Raw genomic sequence first — 19921 nt, 5'->3', positions numbered from 1 at the left:
AGAGTCAGATGCCTAACCAACCGAGCCACCCAGGTGTCCCTACTTCATTCCTTTTTAACACTGAGTAGTATTTCTTGGTGTGGATATGCCACAATTTGTTTATTCATTCATCTATTAATTGACATTCAGTATGTGTCCAGATTTAGCTATTGCAAAAGATGGGAGCTTTTTTCTATGAGTCTGGGTGTAGACATATACTCATATTTCTTTTGGGGAAATAGGAAGGAATGGAATATCTGGTTTATAAGAGGTTCATGTTTAACTTTTTTTTTTTTTTTTTTTTAAGATTTTATTCATGAGAGACATTGGCAGAGGGAGAAGCAGGCTCCCCAGAGGGAGCCTGATGTGGAACTCGTTTCCGGGACTCTAGGATCACGCCCTGAGCTGAAGGCAGACACTCAATCGCTGAGCCACCCAGGCGTCTGCATGTTTAACTTTTTAAATAACCACCAAACTGTTTTCTAAAGTGGTTAACACTTTACATTCCCACTAGTGTGTTAAAGTTCTAGTTGTTTCACATTTTCACTAACACTTGGTATGGTCAGTCTTTAATTTTAGCCATTCTGTGTGTTATGGTGTATCATTGTGGTTATAATTTTCACTTCCCTAATAAGTAATGTTAGGCATCATATCAAGTGTTTATTTGCCATCCATATATCCTCTTTGGTAAAATGTCTTTAAAATATTTTATGTATTAAAATATGGGATTGTCTTATTGTCGAGTTATAAGAAGTCTTTATTTTAGATACAAGTCTTCTACTATGTGTTTAGCAAAAATTTTCTCCTAGTCTGTGGCTTGACTTTTCATTTTATTAGGGAAAGTTTTAATGTTAAGAGTCATCTTTTCTTTTGTAGTTAAGCTTTTTTTTTTTTTTTTTTGTATTTTATGTAAAAAATTTGCCAAATCCAAGGTTAGAGTGGTTTTTGTTTATATTTTTAACTCTCAACATTCAGATTTATGATCCCTTTCCAGTTAATTTTATATATGATGTGAGGTAAAATCTGAGGATTTTTTTGCATGTAACTGACCGGTTGCTTCAGCAACATTTGTTGAAAAGCTTATCCTTTCCCCATTAATTCACTTGGTACCTTTGCCAGATATTAGTTGACTGAAAGATTCTGGGACAGTAGCAGTAGACATGCACTAGGAATCTGTCTCCCACCTGGATAACAACCACAGTGGCATCTGTGTGACATAACTGTCTTGGGAACTCCAGCGTCTATGGAAGGCTACAGTTCCAGGGGAGCATGGATAGTACCTAGCTAATTTTGGTCAGTGAGCTCTGAGCACAGTAGCAGCTACCCATCTTCCACCTCCAGCCCCAAAGCTGCCAGATGTGCCCTTGTTCCTGGGGCAACTTGTGTACGGCTTCTGGGAGCCAGAGTAGGGGGGAAAAAAAAGACCTTCCCCATCAGATATTAAGGATCTGTGCTCTCATTGCTGCTTCTCATCACTGAAGTACAGACCAAGAGGCAGAGGCCATTTTTCTGCCTTCTCTTATTGTTGCAAGCCCTTACCCCTATGGCCAAAGTGACTTCAGGGGATTTAAGATGCCTGTGCCTTTTTTTTGTCTCTCTCCCTTCCCCCATCATTTTTCTTTTTCCTCTTTTGGGAGCTGGATTGAAGACTAGGATATTCAAAAGCAATCACATATACAGGGGGAATTATAAAGTCACTACACATGCCCAGGGAAAGGCATAGACTCAGGAAAGACCTAGGAAGACCTTAGGTACATACCTAGGGCTGAATGTTGGCACAGACAGAACCAGCAGTAATTTAGAATATTTTTGATTTTTTTTTTAAACAAAATAAAAAATCAACCTGTGGGACTACAGCAAACTCAGACTTCTGCACAGCAAAGGAAAACTAAGGAATGGGAGAAAATATTTGTAAACCGTTTATCAGATAAGGAGTTAATATCTAAAATATATAAAGAACTGCAACTCAGTAGCAAAAACAAAAACCCTCAGATAATCCAATTTAAAAAATGGGCAGAGGAACTAAATAGACATTTTCCAGAGAAGACCTACAGAAGGCCAATAGGTACATGAAAATGTGCTCAATGCCCCTAATCACCAGGGAAATGGCAAATTAAAACCACAGTAAGATACCACCTCACACCTATTAGAATGGCTGTCAAGAAGAGAAGAGCTAAAAGTGTTGACCAGCATGTAGAGAGGAAAATCCTTTTACACTGTTGGTGGTGATGTAAATGGTTGAACCACTGTGAAAAACAGTGTGGTGGTTCCTTGTAAACAGAATTAAGAGCACCTGTGTGGCTCAGTCAGCTAGGCATCCAACTCGGTCTCAGCTTAGGTCTTGATCTCAGGGTCTTGAGTTAGGGCTCTACACTGGGTGTGGAGCCTACTTTAAATAAGAAAGGAAAACAGAATTACCTTAGGATTCAGCAGTCCACTCCTGGGTATGTATCCAAAGAAAATGAAAATAGGATATCAGAGAGATATGCGCATTCCCCTTTTTATTGCAGCTTTAATCACAATAGCCAAGCTATGGAAACAGCCTGAGTGTCTATCAACTGATGAATAGATAAAGAAAAGAAGTGTGTATGTGTGTATATTGTGTACACACAATGGAATTTATGGGAAGGAAAGAAATCTTGCCATTTGTAACAATGTGGGTAGATCTTGAGAGCATAATGCTAAGTGAGATAAGTAGGAGAAAAACAAATACTATATGATATCATTTTTATGTGGAATCTAAAAAAGCCAAATTCCTAAAAATAGAATGGTAGTTACCAGCAGATGAGAGATGTTTAAGGATCCAAACTTACAACTAGAAGATAAATAAATCTTGAACAGTATAGTGATTATAGACAACAAAACCATATTATAAACACCAAATGTGCTAAGACATTAGGCCTTATTCCCACCAAAAAAAAAAAAAACAAAAACAAAAACAAACAACCCAGTAATGTGATGTGACAAAAGTGTTAGCCACAGCTACAATGGCAGTCCTATTGTGGTACATAAATGTATTCAACATGTTGTACACCTTAAACGTACACAATGCTACATATCCAGGATATCTCAATTTTTTAAAAAATGCAAAACCAGCAAACTCTGGAAAAGAGGGAAGATTTGATTTCCAGAATTAACGTATTATTAGAATCGAAATGTCTGGTTAAAAAAAAATATATATATATATATAAAGAAGTAGAAAAGTAAGGCCTGTGCGTGGGGGGGAAAAAAAAGATTTGATGAGAGAATCTAGTAGACAAAGACTTTAAAACCCCTGTATTCAAGATGTTCATAAAACCAGTGGAAGACATGAAGAAAGTCAAGAATGTATGAACAAAATGGAAATGTCAATAAAGAGAAAACAGAAAGAAACCCCTTATTAAACTCCTTTATTAGTGCTAGGAGTTTTGGGGTAGGTTCCAGAAGGTTTTCTACATAGACAGTGGTGGTATTGGTGGTATTGGTGAAGGACGGTTTTTTTCCTTATTTTCCAGTCTGGTTTCCCATTCGTTTGTTTTATCATGGTAGTTAAAACCTCCAGTGCGGTGTTGAATAGGAGTAGAAAGAGCAGACTTCCTTGCCTTTTTCCTGACTTTAGGGAGAAAAAGTCTTTTACCATTAACTGTGATGTTAATCCCTCTATTAGGTTAGGGGAGCTTCCTTTTATTTCTAGTTTGCTGAGGATTGAATCATAAAGTGTATCAAATTTCATAGAGTGCTTTTTCTATATGCTTGAGATCGTTTTTTGTTTGTTTGTTTTGTTTTTTTTTTTGTTTTTTTTTTACTTTAATCTGTTGATGTGGTAAATTACATGGATTGCTGATCCAGTCTTACCTTTCCAGGATAATGCATACTTGGTCATGGTGTATTATGTTTTTTTATATTGTTGGGTCCAGTTTGCTAAAATTTTAAGAATTTTTACATCTGTGTTCTTGGCCATATTGGTCCATAGTTTCATTTTCTGTGACATTTTTGTCCCTTTTTGTTTTTAAATTAGAATAATGCTCGCCTCATAGACTAAGTCAGGAAGTGTTTCCTCCTCTTCCAGTTTCTATAAGATTTTGTGTAAAAGTTGGTATTATTTCTTCCTTAAATATTTGGTAGAATTCATCAATGAAACCTTCTGAGCCTTGAGTTTTCTTAATGGGAAAATTTTAACAAATTGAATTTTTTTTTAAAAGATTTTATTAGCAGGGAGCACAAGCAAGGGGAGGAGCAGAAGGAGAGGGAGAGGGACAAGCAGGTTCCCCGCTGAGCACAGAGCCAATGCTCACATTATTCAATCCCAGGACCCTAAGATCATGACCTGAGCTGAGATCAGATGCTTAAAAGACTGAGTCACCCAGGCACCTCTAATTCGGTTTCTTTTTTCTTTTCTTTAAGATTTTTATTTATTTATTCATGAGAGACACAGAGAGTGAGAGGCAGAGACACAGGCAGAGGGAGAAGCAGGCTCCATGCAGGGAGCCCCACGTGGGACTCCCAGGTCTCCAGGATCACGCCCTGGGCCAAAGGCAGGCGCTAAACCGCTGAGCCCCCCAGGGATCACTGTAATTCGGTTTCTTTAAGAGATATAAGGCTATTGTTGGACTTACTGCCTAAAATTTATAGTCTTACCTCTTTATCCTCTTAAAGTCTGGAGGATTTGTAGTGATATTCCCATTGTTGATTTCTGAAAAGTAGTCTGTTGTGGTCAGAACATACTTTGTATAAATTTGAGCCTCTTAGTTTATTGAGATCATGGTCTGCTTTGTAGGTGTTCTCTGTGCACTGGAAAACAGTATTCTCCAGTTGTTTAGCTGAGGACTCTATAAATGTCAATTGGGACAAATTGGCTGTTAATGTTCAAATCTAAGATATCCTTACAAATTTTTTATCCACTTTTTCTATCAGTTAATGAGAAAGCTAGGGTGTGGTTTTTCCTTTTGATTTCTATCAGTTTTTCCTTTGTTGTTTTACTCATTCATGAGAGAGACAGAGAGAGGCAGAGACAAAGGCAGAGGAAGAAACAGGCTCCCTGAGGGGAGCCCAATGTGGGACTGGATCCCAAGACCTGGGATCATGACATGAGCCAAAGGCAGACGCTCAACCACTGAGCCACCTAGGCGTCCCTCATACGTTTTATTTCTATATTTATTATGAACCCCACAATACTTTGCTGTTTTCTTTCTTTCTTTTTTTGGCAGTAAAATATACATAACAAAATTTACCATTTCAATCCTTGTTAAGTATACAATTCAGTGGCATTAAGTATTTCACATTGTTGTACAATGATCACTATTTTCAGAACTTTTTCATGATGCTGTTATGATTGTAATTGTTTATTCTTAAAGGCTTTATTTTTTTAAGTTTTATTATTATTTTTAAAGATTTTATTCATTTGACAGAAAGAGCATGTGCCCACAAGAAGAGGGAGAGGGAGAAGCAGGCCTTCTGGGCTCCATCCCAGAACCCTGGGATCATGACCTGAGCGGAAGGCAGATGTTTAACCACCTGAGCCACCCCAGCTTGTAGATTTCTGAAAAGTCTGTTTCATCAGAAAAGATTTCCCTGTTGACAATACTTTTCTTTAAGCCCTTATAGGAGTTGTTCCATGTCTTCTGACTTAACATTGTTTCCAGCGAGATGTCTGCTACCATCTTATCATTTTTACATAGTGTTTCTTTTTTTTTTTTTTTTCTGGTTGCTTTTGAGGGGGTCTAGGGAAATTGATTATAATGTGTGTTGGTGTCGTTTTCTTCCTATTTCTTTTGCTTGGGATTCTTTGAACTTCTTTGGTCTGTATGTTGATAGTATTGATCAACTTTGATTAGCTTTTGGCCATTTCTTTAAATATATACCACATTCCCCACTCTGTCCTCCTCTGCCCTCCTTTGGGGACTCCCAATTTTGTGTGTACGTCTGCTCAGAGTTGTCCCAAGGCTCACTAAGGCTGTTATTTTGTCTCCTATTTTGTGTAGTTGTTATTACATCTTTATGTACCCTAACCTTTTCTATAGCATTTCATCTGCTGGTGATCTTACCTCTGCTGGTAGCTTTCATCTCTAGAAGTCAACTTGTATCTTTTTATTTCTTCCACATCTACTTAACATGCTTGTATTTTCTTCTACTTTCTCAAGCATTTGGAATATAGTTATAATCGCTCCTTTAATGTCTTTGCTATCTGTATTATTTATGAGTCGTGTTCAACTGATTACTTTTTCTTTTCACTGTCAATTATATTTCCCTGCTTGTTCATGTGCCTGGTAGTTTTCTCCTGGGTGCCACTCATTGTGGATTCTACATCATTGATGCCAAGTGTGCATGTGTGTGGTTTTGATATGTTATTAAGCTTTGTCCTAGGGTACAGTAAATTAGGGAACAGTTTGATCCTTTGAAGGTTTGCTTTCTCCCCCACTACCCAAAGAACAAGTTAAAGTTTTTTTATTGATCATATGTTGTCTGAAACTATTGTTTTATGTGGAAATGAGAGCATAGTAGGAAATGTGGGCATTTTATATACCAGTTAACAAGACATGAAATATGAAATATATTTACATGCCAAAATTATGCAAATAAAACCTGTCCCAGGACACAATTGATAAAATGCCTGTTAAAGTTCAATTATTTTGAATATAAGATAGAGTCTTCATAACAGTACAGGTAAATTGTGTTATTTAATACTGAGGACCAGTTTATCCTTTACTTTTCTTGAAGAGAAATGAACATTTTATTTTTGTATTTCAAATTGAAGTTTAATTGGCATGCACTATTAGTTTTAGGTGTATAGCATAGTGATACAACATTTAGATGCATTACAAAGTGATCACCGGTATAAATCTAGCTACCTACCATGGGTGCCCTTATAAAGTTGTTACATGTTATTAACTGTATTCCTTATGTTATACATTGTATCCCCATGGTCTTATTTATTTCATAACTGGAAGTTTGTATCTTTTAATTTCCTTCTCCTATTTTGCCTATCCCTCCACCTCCACTCCCCTCCCCTCTGGCAACCACCATATTGATCTCTGTGTCTGTGAGTCTGTTTCTGTTTTGGTGGTTTTGCTTTTTAGATTCCACGTACAAGTGAAATTGTATGGTAATTTTCTGTCTTACTCATTTCACTTCATTGTATCCTCTAGATCTATTCATGTTGTTGCAAATGACATGATTTCATCTTTAATGGCTGAATAGTATTCTATTATTTATGTGTACTACATCTTTATCCATTCATCTATCAAGCGACACTGAGGTTGTTTCTGTATTTTAGCTATTGTTAATGTTACAGTAAAGATAGAGATGTATGTATTTTTTCAGATTAGTGTTTCCCTTTCTTCATACAGATAACCAGAAGTGGAATTACTGGATTATATAGTAGGTCTGTTTTTAATTTTTTGAAGAACTTCCATACTCCCTTTCCATAGTGGGCTGCATGATTTTGCATTCCCACTAACAGTGCATGAGGGTTCCTTTTACTCCACATCCTCACCAACACATGTTGTTTCTTTTTGATACTAACCATTCTGACATGTCTAAGGTGATATTTCATTGTGGTTTTGAATTGCTTTTCTCTGATAAATAGTGATGTTCAGTGTCTTATGTCTATTGGTCATCTGTATGTTGTCTTTGGAAAAATGTTTATTGACATCCTCTACCCATTTTTTAATTGGCTTGCTTGGTTTTTGACATGGAATTGTGAGTTCTTTATGTATTTTGGGTATTAACCCCTTATTGGTTATATAATTTACAATGCCTTCTTCCATTCAATGGGTTACCCTTTCATTTTGTTGAGGTTCTCTTAGCTGTGCAAAAGCTTTTTAATTTGATGTAGTTCTATTTATTTTTGCTTTTTGTTGCCCTTGCCTGAGGAGACAGATCCAAAAAATTATTGCTCAGACCAATGGCCAAGAGCTTACTGCCTATGTTTTCTTTTAGATTTATGGTTTCTGGTCTTCTATTTCAATCTTTAATAAATTTTGAGTTTATTTTTGTATATGGGGTAAGAAAATGGTTCAGTTTCATTGTTTTGAATGTAGCTGTCCAGTTTTCCCAGCACCTTTTATTGAGAGTGTCTTTTCCCTCCATTCCTGCCTCCTTTGTAAAAGACTAGTTGACCTTAAAAGTGTGGGTATATTTCTGGACTCTCTTCTCAGTGATCTATTTGTCTGTTCTTATATTAGTAGCATACTGTTTTCATTACTATAGTTTTGTGGTATAGTTTGAAATCAGGGACTGTGGGGACACCTGGGTGGCTCAGTGGTTGAATGTGTCTCCCTTTGGCTTGGGACGTGATCCCGGGGTCCTGGGATCGATTCCCACATTGGGCTCCCTGCAGGGAGCCTGCTTCTCCCTCTGCCTGTGTCTCTGCCTGTCTCTGCCTCTCATGAATAAATGAATAAAATCTTTAAGAAAAAAAGAAAGAAAGAAATCAGGGACTCTGATACCTACAGCTTTTATTCTTTCTCAAGGTTGCTTTGACTATTTAGGGTCTTTCGTGGTTCCATACAAATTTTAGGATTATTTATTTTAGTTCTGTGAAAAATGCCATTGTTATTTTGATACATATTGCATTGAATCTGCAGATTTTGTTTGGATAGTGTTGACATCTTAACACTATTCTTCCAGTCTGTCAGCATGGTATAGGCATACCTTAGAGATATTGCAGGTTTGGTTCCATACTATCTCAATAAAGCAAATATCACAATAAAACAAATGAATTTTTTGTTTTCTCAGTGCATATAAAATTATGCTTGCACTTTTATGTTATGGAGACGGCTTCTTTTCTTAAGCTGCATGAACTGTCTCTGCTAGCTTCAGACTTCTGATGCTTCCTTGCATCTCTCAGCCTTCACAGAATTGAGGAGACTTAGGGCCTTGCTCTGGATTAGGCTTTGGCTTAAGGGAACGTTGTGGCTGGTTTGATCTTCTCTCTAGACCACTCAGACCTTCCCCATGTCAGCAGTAAGGCTGTTTCACTTATCTTGTGCGTTCACTGGAGTAGTACTTTTAATTTCCTTCGAAAGCTTTTCCTCTGCATCGACAACTTAGCTCTTAGGCCATTGTAGGGTTACTAATTCACCTATTTTTAGTATTGTGTCTTGGGGAATAGGGAACCCAGAAGAGAGGGAGAGAGACTGGGATTGGCTGGGCAGTAAAGCAGTCAGAACATGTACATTGATCATTAAAGTTCAGTGTCTCATATGGGTAGAGTTCATGGCACCTCAAACAATTATAGTAGTAACATTAAAGATCACTGAACACAGATCATCACAACAAATACAATAATAGTGGAAAAGTTTGAAATATTGTGAGAATTACCAGAATGTGAGAGAGACATGAAATGAGCAAATGACAGTAGACTTGCTTGTCATAGGGTTGCCCCAAACCTTCAGACTTGTAAAAAAAAAAAGATGCAGTATCTGTGAAGTGCAATTAAAACAAGGTATGTTTTGTCATCTTTAGTTTCTTTCTTTGCTCACTGTTTTTTGTTTTGTTTTTTTGCTGTTTTAATAGTTTCCAGAATACAGGTCTTTTACCTTCTTAGTTAAATTTATTCCTAGGTATTTTATTGTTTTTGATGCAGCTGTAAATGGGATTGTTTTCTTAATTTCTCTTTCTGATAACTCATTATTAGTGTATAAAATGCAACATTTTTTTTTTTACAGATTTGATTTATTTATTCATGAGAGACACAGAAGGAGAAAGAGAGGCAGAGACACAGGCAGAGGGAGAAGCAGGCTCCATGCAGGGAGCCCGACATGGGACTCAATCCCAGGTCTCCAGGATCACACCCTGGGCTGAAGGTGGCACTAAACCGCTGAGCCACCCGGGCTGCCCAAAATGCAACATTTTCAATGTAAATTTTATATCCTTCAACTTTACTGAATTCATTTTTTTTCTAATAGGTTTTTGGAGGAGTCTTTAGGATTTTCTATGTATTGTATCATGTAGTCTGCAAATAGTGGCAGTTTTAGTTCTTTCTTACCAATTTTCATGCCTTCTATATATTTCTCTTATCTGATTGCTGTGGCTAGGACCTCTAGTACTATGTTGAATAAAAGTGCCAAGTGTGGGCACCCTTGTGTTGTGCCTGATCCTGGGGAAAAGCTCTCAGCTTTTCACAGTTGAGTATGATGTTTCCTAAGAGTTTGTCATATGTGGCCTTTATTTATGTTGAGTTAAATTCCTTCTATACCTACTTTGTTGAGTTTTTATCAGAAATGAATGTTGAATTTTATTAAGTGCTTTTTTTTTTTTTTGCATCAGTTGAGGTGATCATGATTTTTAACCTTCTTTTTGTTAATGTCATGAATCACATTGATTTTCAGATGTTGAACTATCTTTGCATCCCCAAATAGATCCCATTTGATTATGATGAATGATCCAGTTAATGTATTATTAAATTCAGTTTGTTGATATTTAATTGAAGATTTTTACATCATTTTTCCCTCAAGAACATCTAATTTTGGTGGTGTCTTTGGTTTTAGTCAAGGCTTCTTAAGTGGGAGTAGAGCATCCTATAGAGCAGTGTTTCTCAACCTGTTTTTCATTATTGTCCCTCCCCACCCCTTTTTTAGATATTTTCCCCTATTTACATCTCATTCATGAAATTTTAATCCCACAGTTATACTATATATCTGTATTATTTGTATATTTATATTTCTCTTCTCTGTACATTAAAAAATATATTTTTTGTGGCCCCACTCCAGAATCAGTTTTTATTACTTTTGACGGTGGTGTTGCCCTTGTTGAGAATTCATAGCCTAGGGGCTAATTCTTCTTTACTAGCAATAGGTTGCTCGTTGCTTTTCTGCATGCCGTGCCCATTGCCCTCTGTGTTTAGTATGTTGAGGCAAGGACATGATTCCGGTCTCTCTTACTCCATCTTGGAAGCAGGGGTCTCCCCAGATCCTGACCGTTTCTTATTATACATACTTTGCTGTACAGGCCAACCATTCCATTCCAAAGTAGTGACCCAAGAGAAATTAAAACAGCTGTGTAAAAAAAAAAATAAAAATAAAAATAAAAAAATAAAACAGCTGTGTAAAAACTTGAATGTGAATGCTCATAGACCATCTCAATGTCCATCAAAAGGTGAATGGATAAACTGTTTTATACCCATACAGCAGAATACTGAACAATAAAAGTATTATGATAAAGTATTGATACATGCAGTAATATGGATGAATCTCAGAATCCTACTGAATCAGAGAGCCAAGATCAAAAAAATACCTGCTGTGTGTTTTAAAATTCAAAAATGCAAACTAATCTGTAGACAAAAAGGAGATGATTAGTGGTTGCCTGGAGATAAAAATGGATTGAGGGATTAATCGCAGGGAGCCTGAGGAAAGTTTTTGTGGAAAAGGAAGTTTTTATTATTTGGTGGGAGTAGTTTCATGGGCAAACATGTAAGAACTCAAGAAATTATATATCATAAATATGTGGTTTATTATATGCCATTTGTATATGTCAATAAAGTTGTAAAAGGCAAATAAAAAAATGAGAAGTTTGGACTCTTGGGGAATGCATATTTCTCATTAGTGACCCACGTGCATAAAAATTCCCAAGCATAGGTTACAGTGGTTTTTAAAATTTATAATAGTAGTGAAGTATAATATGCTGACAGTTTGAAAGAAGACTTTAATTAACTTGATTCAGGCAAAGTGTGTACATACAAGGTATATAGTTACAGACCTGATGCTAGTGATTGCTCCGTTCTGCTCTGATGGATGTGAGTTAGGTGTTAAGCAGATTAAATTGTCCTCAGAATCTGTGGGCTAGGGTGGAATAGTCCTAGTTTCTGAAAACTAGGAAGATGTTATACCTACCTGGCAGGTATTACCACAGTTTGGCTATTTAGGCTGACATTTTAGGACAGTTCTGAAAGTTGCATTCTTATTTTCTAATTTTCTAGAAGGTAATGGTAAGTTAAAAATTCAGATATAGTATGCCTTCAGAAAAGTTTATATTGTATAATCTACTGCAATATTACACAACAAATACACTCATGTGAATAGCACCCAGGTCAAAAAACAGAGCACTATCTGGTATTGGCCGTTTTTTGAAATATAATGCTGACTAGGCTGTTTAGGAGAAATTGAATACATGCTGAATAACTGACTAGACATGTCAGTTTTGAACCTTCTGTTCCTGGGATTGTATGCTATATAAAAATTGTTTACTTTTATTTTTGTAGACATAGCTTATATTTTATTTAATCAAAAGATTTCCTCTTGGCAGTGGACTCTGAAAGAATTGACCGGGAGGGAAAAATCCCAAATGAAACATTAGAGAAGTTGAAGAACCTGGGGCTTTTTGGGATGCAAGTCCCAGAAGAATACGGTAAGTAAAGGAAAACACCACCCTGCTGATTTGGCTCTTAAGAAAGCACTCCATATTTATCCAGGAAAGGGTTCTGTTAGGAAAGGTGGTCTTTAAATGGAGTATATCCAGGATCAAAGTATAAAACCACTGGAATTAATAAAAACACACATGGACCAAATCGAGGGTAGTATGGACTAAGGGACAAATGAACGGGAAGAACTGTTGGCCTGCATTTTGTTCATTTGGCATGGATAGACCACCGCAGGATGTCTGTGCTCTCCAGGTCCCCGGGGGTGGTGGAAAAGGGGGTGTGTATAACCTCAAAGCCATGTCAGGCAATTGCAGTGTCCTCTGCACTGTGAGGCCCTCTGGTCTCTCCACAAAGGAATTGCTCCAGAGATGCAAGCCCTTTTTGTTGGAGGGATGACTGTGGGCTGAGAGCTCAGGTGTCAGGGTCTACCAGTCTGCTTCCTCCTGGTGCAGAGGAATAAGGCACATGGCTGTAGGACACATGTATTGAGGTGGGAGATTGGATCTCTGAGAACATTGGAGCAGGGCCCGTTGTGCTCTTACCTCGTAATCCCAACATCACTGTAGTGATGTTTTTACACCCAGATGAAAGACCTGGCCTTTCTCCCCAGGATCCCAGTGTGCTTCTGCCTTCTTAGACCTGGCCAATCACTACCACTCATTGTCTCGCTTCTGCCTAACCTGGAGTTGGTCATCTAAATTCTGTGGAACTACGGGGATGCAAGAAGTAGGGCTGGGGCTAGGGAGAACAGGGGCAGAGAATGTGGCACAGGAGCCGAATGTAGTCACACATGGATCCACGTGCACACACACACACACACACACACCATTTAATTTTACTCTCCGTCTCCTTTGACATAAAAGTGTGGCTCTGGTTTCCTAAGCCCATACACCCACACGCTGCACCACCCATTGCTCTATGAGCCCTCTGCTGGAGGTGTCTCTGGAGCCCTCTCACCAGCTACAAGTCAGGTTTGCGGGAAAGAACTATTGATGGTGCTTTAAGGGGTTGGGCCTATTTCATACCTTTGAGCTGGTCATTTGGACATTTAATATTTTGGGTGTTTTTCCAACCAGGTTGTGAGTTAAGTTTTGCAAAGCAAGACAAAGAAGTCAGGAGCTCTTGACATTCTGTCTCCCTGCTTGGTTTATCTTCAGAGACTAAAGTTAGGTCTGTGTTGTTCCTCCCCCACTTTTGCAGCCAGGGTTGGGAAACCCTCAATGTCTGTAGAATAAGTTCCCACTGATATGCTGCCTGGAGCTGATCCAGTCTGAGACTGAATGTGAACATTTAGGACCAATTAGTACATGCCTGACTTGATTCTGAGTCATATTTTGATTAGGTTACATCTTAGTTCATTTGGATGTTTATTGCAGCATTTTAAGCTTTTAAACAATGTACCTTACTTGCATTTATGATCTACCTCTCCTCACATTTCTAAATGTGTAAAAGCAACACTGCCCCATCTGCAAGAAGACAAGAAACTGTCAGTGCTGCTGCCTCCCCTCCTGGTGGAACACAGTGGCGTGAGCCCCCATAGAGGAAGCTACACGTCTTGTGTTTCCTTGCCCAAAGCTGCATCCTCTGTGTGCAGCATGGAGACTGAGCTCTGCCCAAATAGCCGAGGCTCGTCCATGTCCTTGCTCACGGGGGACAGGGAATTGTCTGCCCTACTGTGTAGTCCACAGTGAACGTTAGAACAGAATGAAGGTGGGGGCAGAGCCAGAGAGCCATGGTGGGTCTGTCATCAGCTTAAAACAAAAAACAAGTGCTTGGAGCAAACAGAAGTGACCCAAGAAAGCCTCTAGGACACAGCCAGGTTAGCAATAATATATATTTCCCCTTCGGAAGCATTTTTAAATTACCTCTTCATTGGTGAAAAATACTTAATTTTTCCTGCAAACACTTTGTGTCAGTTTGGGCTACATCTTTCTCCATCTGCATGTGTTTTGTCCCAATGTGTGGGTGGTGTGTGTTTGTTGGCATGAGATGATACAACTCTGCACCCCTTATTCTTGTTTTCTGTCCTACTATCTTCTGTGAAAGTGTTCTTTCTTTCCTGAGATAAGTTTGGGGCTTTTTCACCTTCCTTTTCTTTTCCTTTATCTTTTCTTGAGAAAAGAGGACAACAGCAACCTTTTGTTTGTGCCCCAAAATTTGGGGGGAAATGTTCCCAGTCTGGAGCATTCTAAAGGTCCCGGAAACCACCATCCTGGGAAATGGAGGCCCTTTTGGCAACCAAGCCTGGATTTTCTCCCCAGGTTCCCTGCGTGCGGCTCAGTGTGTAGTTCCCCTCAGCTCCTCCCAAGCTTGCAGTCTCCACCTGCTTGTCATCTGTCCTCATGTGATTGCTATTCCTCCATGATTCTGGTGATACTTCCATTAGTGGAGAAGCATCAGAAAGTTTTTGGTTTCTTTTTTTTAAACAGTACTGCCTCCCTCAGGATACAAAATAAGTAAGAACAAAAGTGTTTCGTTTTACACTTTCGTGTAAAGGCAGGGGTGGGACAGGGGGAGAAATGGGACGCTAAACCCAGGGGACTACACATCAAGCAAGGCCATCCTTCCCTTTATGTGTGAGTGGAACCCCCTGCAGTTGGGCTGTGCAGTGGCTCCAGGGACCCCACTTGAATTTATGGCGCAGTTCTGCTGCTTGTTGGCCATATGACCCTAGACCCTACTTTATCATTTTTAAGATGTGCAGAGTCCACTCAGCTGCCTCTAGAAGTTGAAGATTAAATGCAAAATATGGGGCACCCCGGTGGCTCAGCAGTTTAGTGCTGCCTTTGGCCAGGGTGTGATCCTGGAGACCTGGGATCGAGTCCGTTGGGCTCCCTGCACAGGGCCTGCTTCTTCCTCTGCCTCTCTCTCTCTCTCTCTCTCTCTCTCTCTGTCTCTCATGAATAAATAAAATCTTTAAGAAAAAAAAATTTTTAATGCCAAATACATAAGCCCTGTGTTTTTTTTAATCTTTGTTGTCTTCCTAGAAAAGTGATTTCATTTTTTCTTCTTTTTTTTTTTTAAGATTTTATTTACTTAAGAGAGACAAAGAGCAGTGTGGAGGGGCAGAGGGAGAGAGGAAGAGAGAAGCAGACCCTGCACAGAGCAGGGAGCCTGATGTAGGACTCAATCCCCAAACCACCTGAGCTGAATCACACTTAACCGACTGAGCCACCCAGGCACCCCTAGAAGAGTGATTTCTCTCCAGGTTGATTTACCTCCCCAGAGAATGTTTGGCAATGTCTAGAGACCTTTATGGTTATCAAAACTAGGGGAGAGGGAACTACTGGCATATCGTGGGTAGAGGCCAAGGATGCTGCCAAATGTCCTACAGTGCATTGGACAGTTCCTCACAGCAAAGAATAATCCATCCCAAAATGTCAGTAGTGCTGAGTCCAAGAAAACCTGTCCTAGAGCCCACTGGATACCAGGAATGGTATGCCAGACAGCTGTCAGGTTTATAAAGATTTATATCCATGACAGAAGATATTCACAACATTTTAAATGATTTAATATGTGTGAAGGTACTCTTTTTGTATTAAATATTATATTTTTATGATAACATGCTTATATGCCTAGAAAAAAATCTAAAAGGGTATGCACAATGCTCTGATAAATTTACAGATAATTTTTGTTTTCTTTATACTTTTCTGTACTATGGTTTCTTAAAATGGTGATGTGGTGTTAACTTTATAACAGTCAAGCCCTTCGCCTTTAATTGGAGGAACTTGGGTCTGGACCATAAGTAAAGCTGATCTGTTTCTTCCCTAGGTGGCCTGGGCCTCTCCAACACCATGTATGCACGTCTAGGAGAGATCATTGGCCTGGATGGGTCGATTGCTGTGACCCTGGCGGCGCATCAGGCTATTGGCCTCAAGGTCAAGTGTCTAGGGTTTCCATCTGATGCTTTCTGAAGGTCTGGAGTCATGTGGTGGTATGGGGGCAGGAGGCTTGCTCACTTTTACCAGAACGTGAATTGGGCTTGCTGTCTCAGGGTCTTAGAGGGGGGCCCCGCAGCACTCCCCTATGCACCTCCTCTCCCCAGCCACACCTGGAGATACATGGCCCCCACACAAGCAGTATCGCTTTGATCACACTGTCCCTTCCCTTGGAATCATCCTCCTGTCCCCATTGCCTTTTACCCATCTTTCAAGGTTCACATCAGATGCTACTGCCTCCAAGGAGCCTGTCTTCACCTTACCGCTGGAAGCAAGCCTCCCCTGCTGAGCTCTTGAGTCATGAGGGGCCTGAGTGTCCTTCCTGCTGTTTGTGTGCATGTCTTCCTTACCCTTGGGCTTGGAGCATTTTAGGGCAGGTCCATGGTCACACAGCTTTCAGTGACCATCTCATTACTCAAGGCTGGCTCTGCTCACGCTAGAAAGTGAACAGTATGCCTGTCTTCTTCCCCCTCCCCCCCCCCCCCCACCACCCACCCATCCCCGAGCACTTGCTCCCCACAGTCATCCAGTGAAAGAGCAGACTTCTCCTCATGGCACTGACTGAGAAGGGGTGGGACAGTTCTGACACTGCCTGTGCACTTTTATCCTAGGTGTGGCTCTAGCATTCCTGTGTCTTCATGTATTGTCATCTAAACACCCCTCCCGTGGGTAGGATTATCCCATGTGGAGTTGATAGGATGGAGGCTCAGAGGAGGGACATCCTGGCCCCAGTTTACCCAGCCCGGAAGCGGAGGAACAGTGATGACAATCCTTGAGTCAGACCCAAAGCCATGCTGGTGCTCCAGGCCCAGGCCCCACTGGAGCGTGCACTTCGGGGTGGCTCCTTAGCAGCCTGACTCCTCAGACCTGTCAGCAGCTCTCCATTTCCCACTTGGGGCTGCTGGCTCTGCGCTTGGGGTATCCCTCTCCTGCATGAGATGTTTGCTCCAGGAGGGGTTGTGTTCTGTAAGCACCTTTCACACATTCTTTTCTCCCCACAGCTGATAGTGGCCTGTGTGTGTTTTGTTTAGGGGATCATCTTGGCAGGCAACAAGGAGCAGAAGGCCAAATACCTGCCCAGACTGGCATCGGGGGAGCACATCGCCGCCTTCTGTCTGACGGAGCCAACCAGGTCTGCCCCTTGGCAAGAGGTGCCACATGGCAGCCTCCAGGGCATCTTCCAGGGCGCCCTAGGATGAGGGTTGTGGGTTTTGGTGAATAGGTGGTCTTTTCTCTCTTCTCTCCTTGAATCTGCTAGAGAGTTGACTCAGCAACTTTTCTTATCAATTCTCTTTACCTTATTTCTCTGTCTCAGACTTGAAATGAGATATGAACCCAACAGCACCCATCAAATAATTGCTTTGTGGTCTGAGTACACCTTATATAGGATAATGCATTCAGGCTTCCAAGCAACTTTGCAGATGTATAGGGCTGGCAGTATTGTCCATGAGCAGGTTAGGAACTGAGGTTCAAGGAGGTCATATCATCAGCCCGAGGTCACACAGCCCGCTTAGGACTTAGGACTTTTGACAGATCCATTACTTGGACCGTGCTCCATCCTACTTCCCCTCACTTGGGAACCGAGGTTGCCCCACACTCCTCCTCGCAGGAGCTCAGATGAGCCCATTCTGCATGCACATTCCCAGGTTTCAGCCTAAGGCCAGGTTGTTTACACTGCCGCTCTTTCGTGTGATGAAGCAGGGACCCTCAGATCCAGCCTCCTGCTTGTCTTCATAAATAAGGTCTTACTAGAGCACACTATTTGTTCACAGGGTGTTTGGCCCCCTATCCACAGTGGCAGGGTTGAGCAGGCAGGCAGACATCCCATAGCCTGCAAAGCTGAATACATTTATTATCTGGCCCTTTATTTTTAAAAGTTTGCCAACCCCTGTGTTAAAGTACCAAACCCTCCATTTTTAGCCCCAGAACTGTTCTCCATCCCTGGCATCGCTCTCCTCAACTGCGTGTTTCTGTTCCCACAGTGGCAGTGATGCGGCCTCCATCAAGACCAGGGCCACGCTGAGTGAGGATAAGAAGCACTACATCCTCAATGGCTCCAAGGTAGTTGTCTGTGGCCTGCCGAGCATCTTAGCTATGGCCTGCACTGCGTATTGACCACTCCACACGCCTTGGGCCCTAAAGCACATGCACATCATCTCTTGTATGCTGTTGAGGCAGCTCTCAGATGGATGTTACTCTCTCTCTCTTTTTTTATAGATTTTATTTATTTATTTGAGAGAGTGCACAAGCTGTGGGGGAAGGACCGAGGGAGAAGTAGACTCCCCACTGAGTAGGGAGCCTGATGCAGGAGCTCGATCCCAGAATCCTGGGATCATGACCTGAGCCCAAGGCAGATTCTTCACCAACTGAGCTATCCAGGCACCCAGATGCTATTCTCTTTTTTTGGAAGAAGATACTGGCTCAGAGAAGTAAAGTGTCTTGTCTTGCAAGCATCCTATGTCTGCTCAGTGGCAGAACCAGGATTGGAAGCAAGTTGGAAGCAAGGCATTCTGGCTCCAGAGTCTACATGCTGATGCAGAATCAGCTACCTCCCTGAGCTACTGTTGTGTGTTCTTTTAATTTATTACACAAACTTTCAAATACATAGAAAAGGTTAGTGTAATGAACTTGCACGCAGCTGGCACCAGCTTCAGCAGTTAACTAGCTCCTAACCCACCTTGTTTCCTTGCTCAGCATCCCTGCATCACATCCCTGAGAGTTTCAACACATCTCTACAGGATAAGACTTAAAAAAACAAAGTCAAAATGCCATTAACACATTTAAAAATTTATCATTTCTTTGTGTAGTCAGCATTCCAGTTTCCCTGGTGTCTCATACCTTTGTATTTTCCAACAATTTGCTTGAATCAAGAGCCAAATAAGTTTCATACATCCCAGTTTGTTGAAAAATCCCTTTATCTCCCCCCCACCCCCCCACCCTTCCTGTCTCCTTATTCCTGCCTGCCTGCTTTGCTTTCTTGAGGACACGTGACTCCTTGATTCTAAGAGCGTGGACTGTCTCCGTACCATTGGTTTCACGTCTGTGCACACACACACACATTGTGCCTCTTGGGGAAATCCTTGATCTGGGGAGACTGGGTGAGCCCCTATCTTCTGTCCACACAGGCTTGGCTTTTCCAGCACCAAGAGCTTTACGCTTCTGGCCTGAGGTTTGACAAGCAGCTGGGGTGTCTCTTGGGAAAGGGTGGAGCTGAGAGGTGGTGTATGACAGTCCAGTTTTCTCCAAACCCCTTTTTCTTTCTTTGCTCAGATCTGGATCACCAATGGAGGAATCGCCAATGTTTTTACTGTGTTTGCAAAGACACAGGTGGTGGATTCTGACGGCTCCGTAAAAGACAAAATCACAGCACTCATAGTAGAGAGAGACTTTGGTGGAGTCACTAATGGGAAACCCGAGGATAAATTAGGCATACGTGGCTCCAACAGTAAGTAGCGGGGGGAGGGGGCACCCGGGGGGGCACCCCTCAGCCCAATCCAAATTCAAGATAAAATGAGATGTAAATAGTTTTGGTTCCACATAAGCATGTCAGCAAAATCACATTAAGAATGCCATGGTGACTCCATGGCAGTGTGGAGGAGCTCATTGAAGCTAATTTACTCTATCAACACATGTTGCTTGTATCCCCCTCCATGCAGCAGGCATACTA

General features: G+C 40.9%; 1 protein-coding gene across 4 annotated transcripts in view; it reads left to right on the top strand.

Annotated features, from left to right (window-relative positions):
- Positions 1–19921, top strand: part of ACAD9 (acyl-CoA dehydrogenase family member 9) — a 49554-nt gene that overhangs the window by 7996 nt on the left and 21637 nt on the right. For 2 of the 4 annotated variants that reach the window (XM_025448578.3, XM_025448596.3), the window contains exons 3-7: positions 12202–12303; positions 16088–16194; positions 17286–17386; positions 18237–18315; positions 19525–19699. In XM_025448578.3, the coding sequence (XP_025304363.1) occupies positions 12202–12303; positions 16088–16194; positions 17286–17386; positions 18237–18315; positions 19525–19699 (564 nt within the window). Of the gene's footprint in view, positions 1–286; positions 419–9626; positions 9818–12201; positions 12304–16087; positions 16195–17285; positions 17387–18236; positions 18316–19524; positions 19700–19921 lie in introns of all 4 variants that reach the window. The other 2 variants (XM_049098542.1, XM_049098543.1) reach the window with 2 other exon arrangements.

Source organism: Canis lupus, chromosome 20 (assembly GCF_003254725.2).
Source record: "Canis lupus dingo isolate Sandy chromosome 20, ASM325472v2, whole genome shotgun sequence".
NCBI classification, from domain to species: Eukaryota; Metazoa; Chordata; class Mammalia; order Carnivora; family Canidae; genus Canis; species Canis lupus.
Note: the sequence above shows the minus strand (reverse complement) of the source record. Positions and strands in the feature narration are given on the sequence as shown.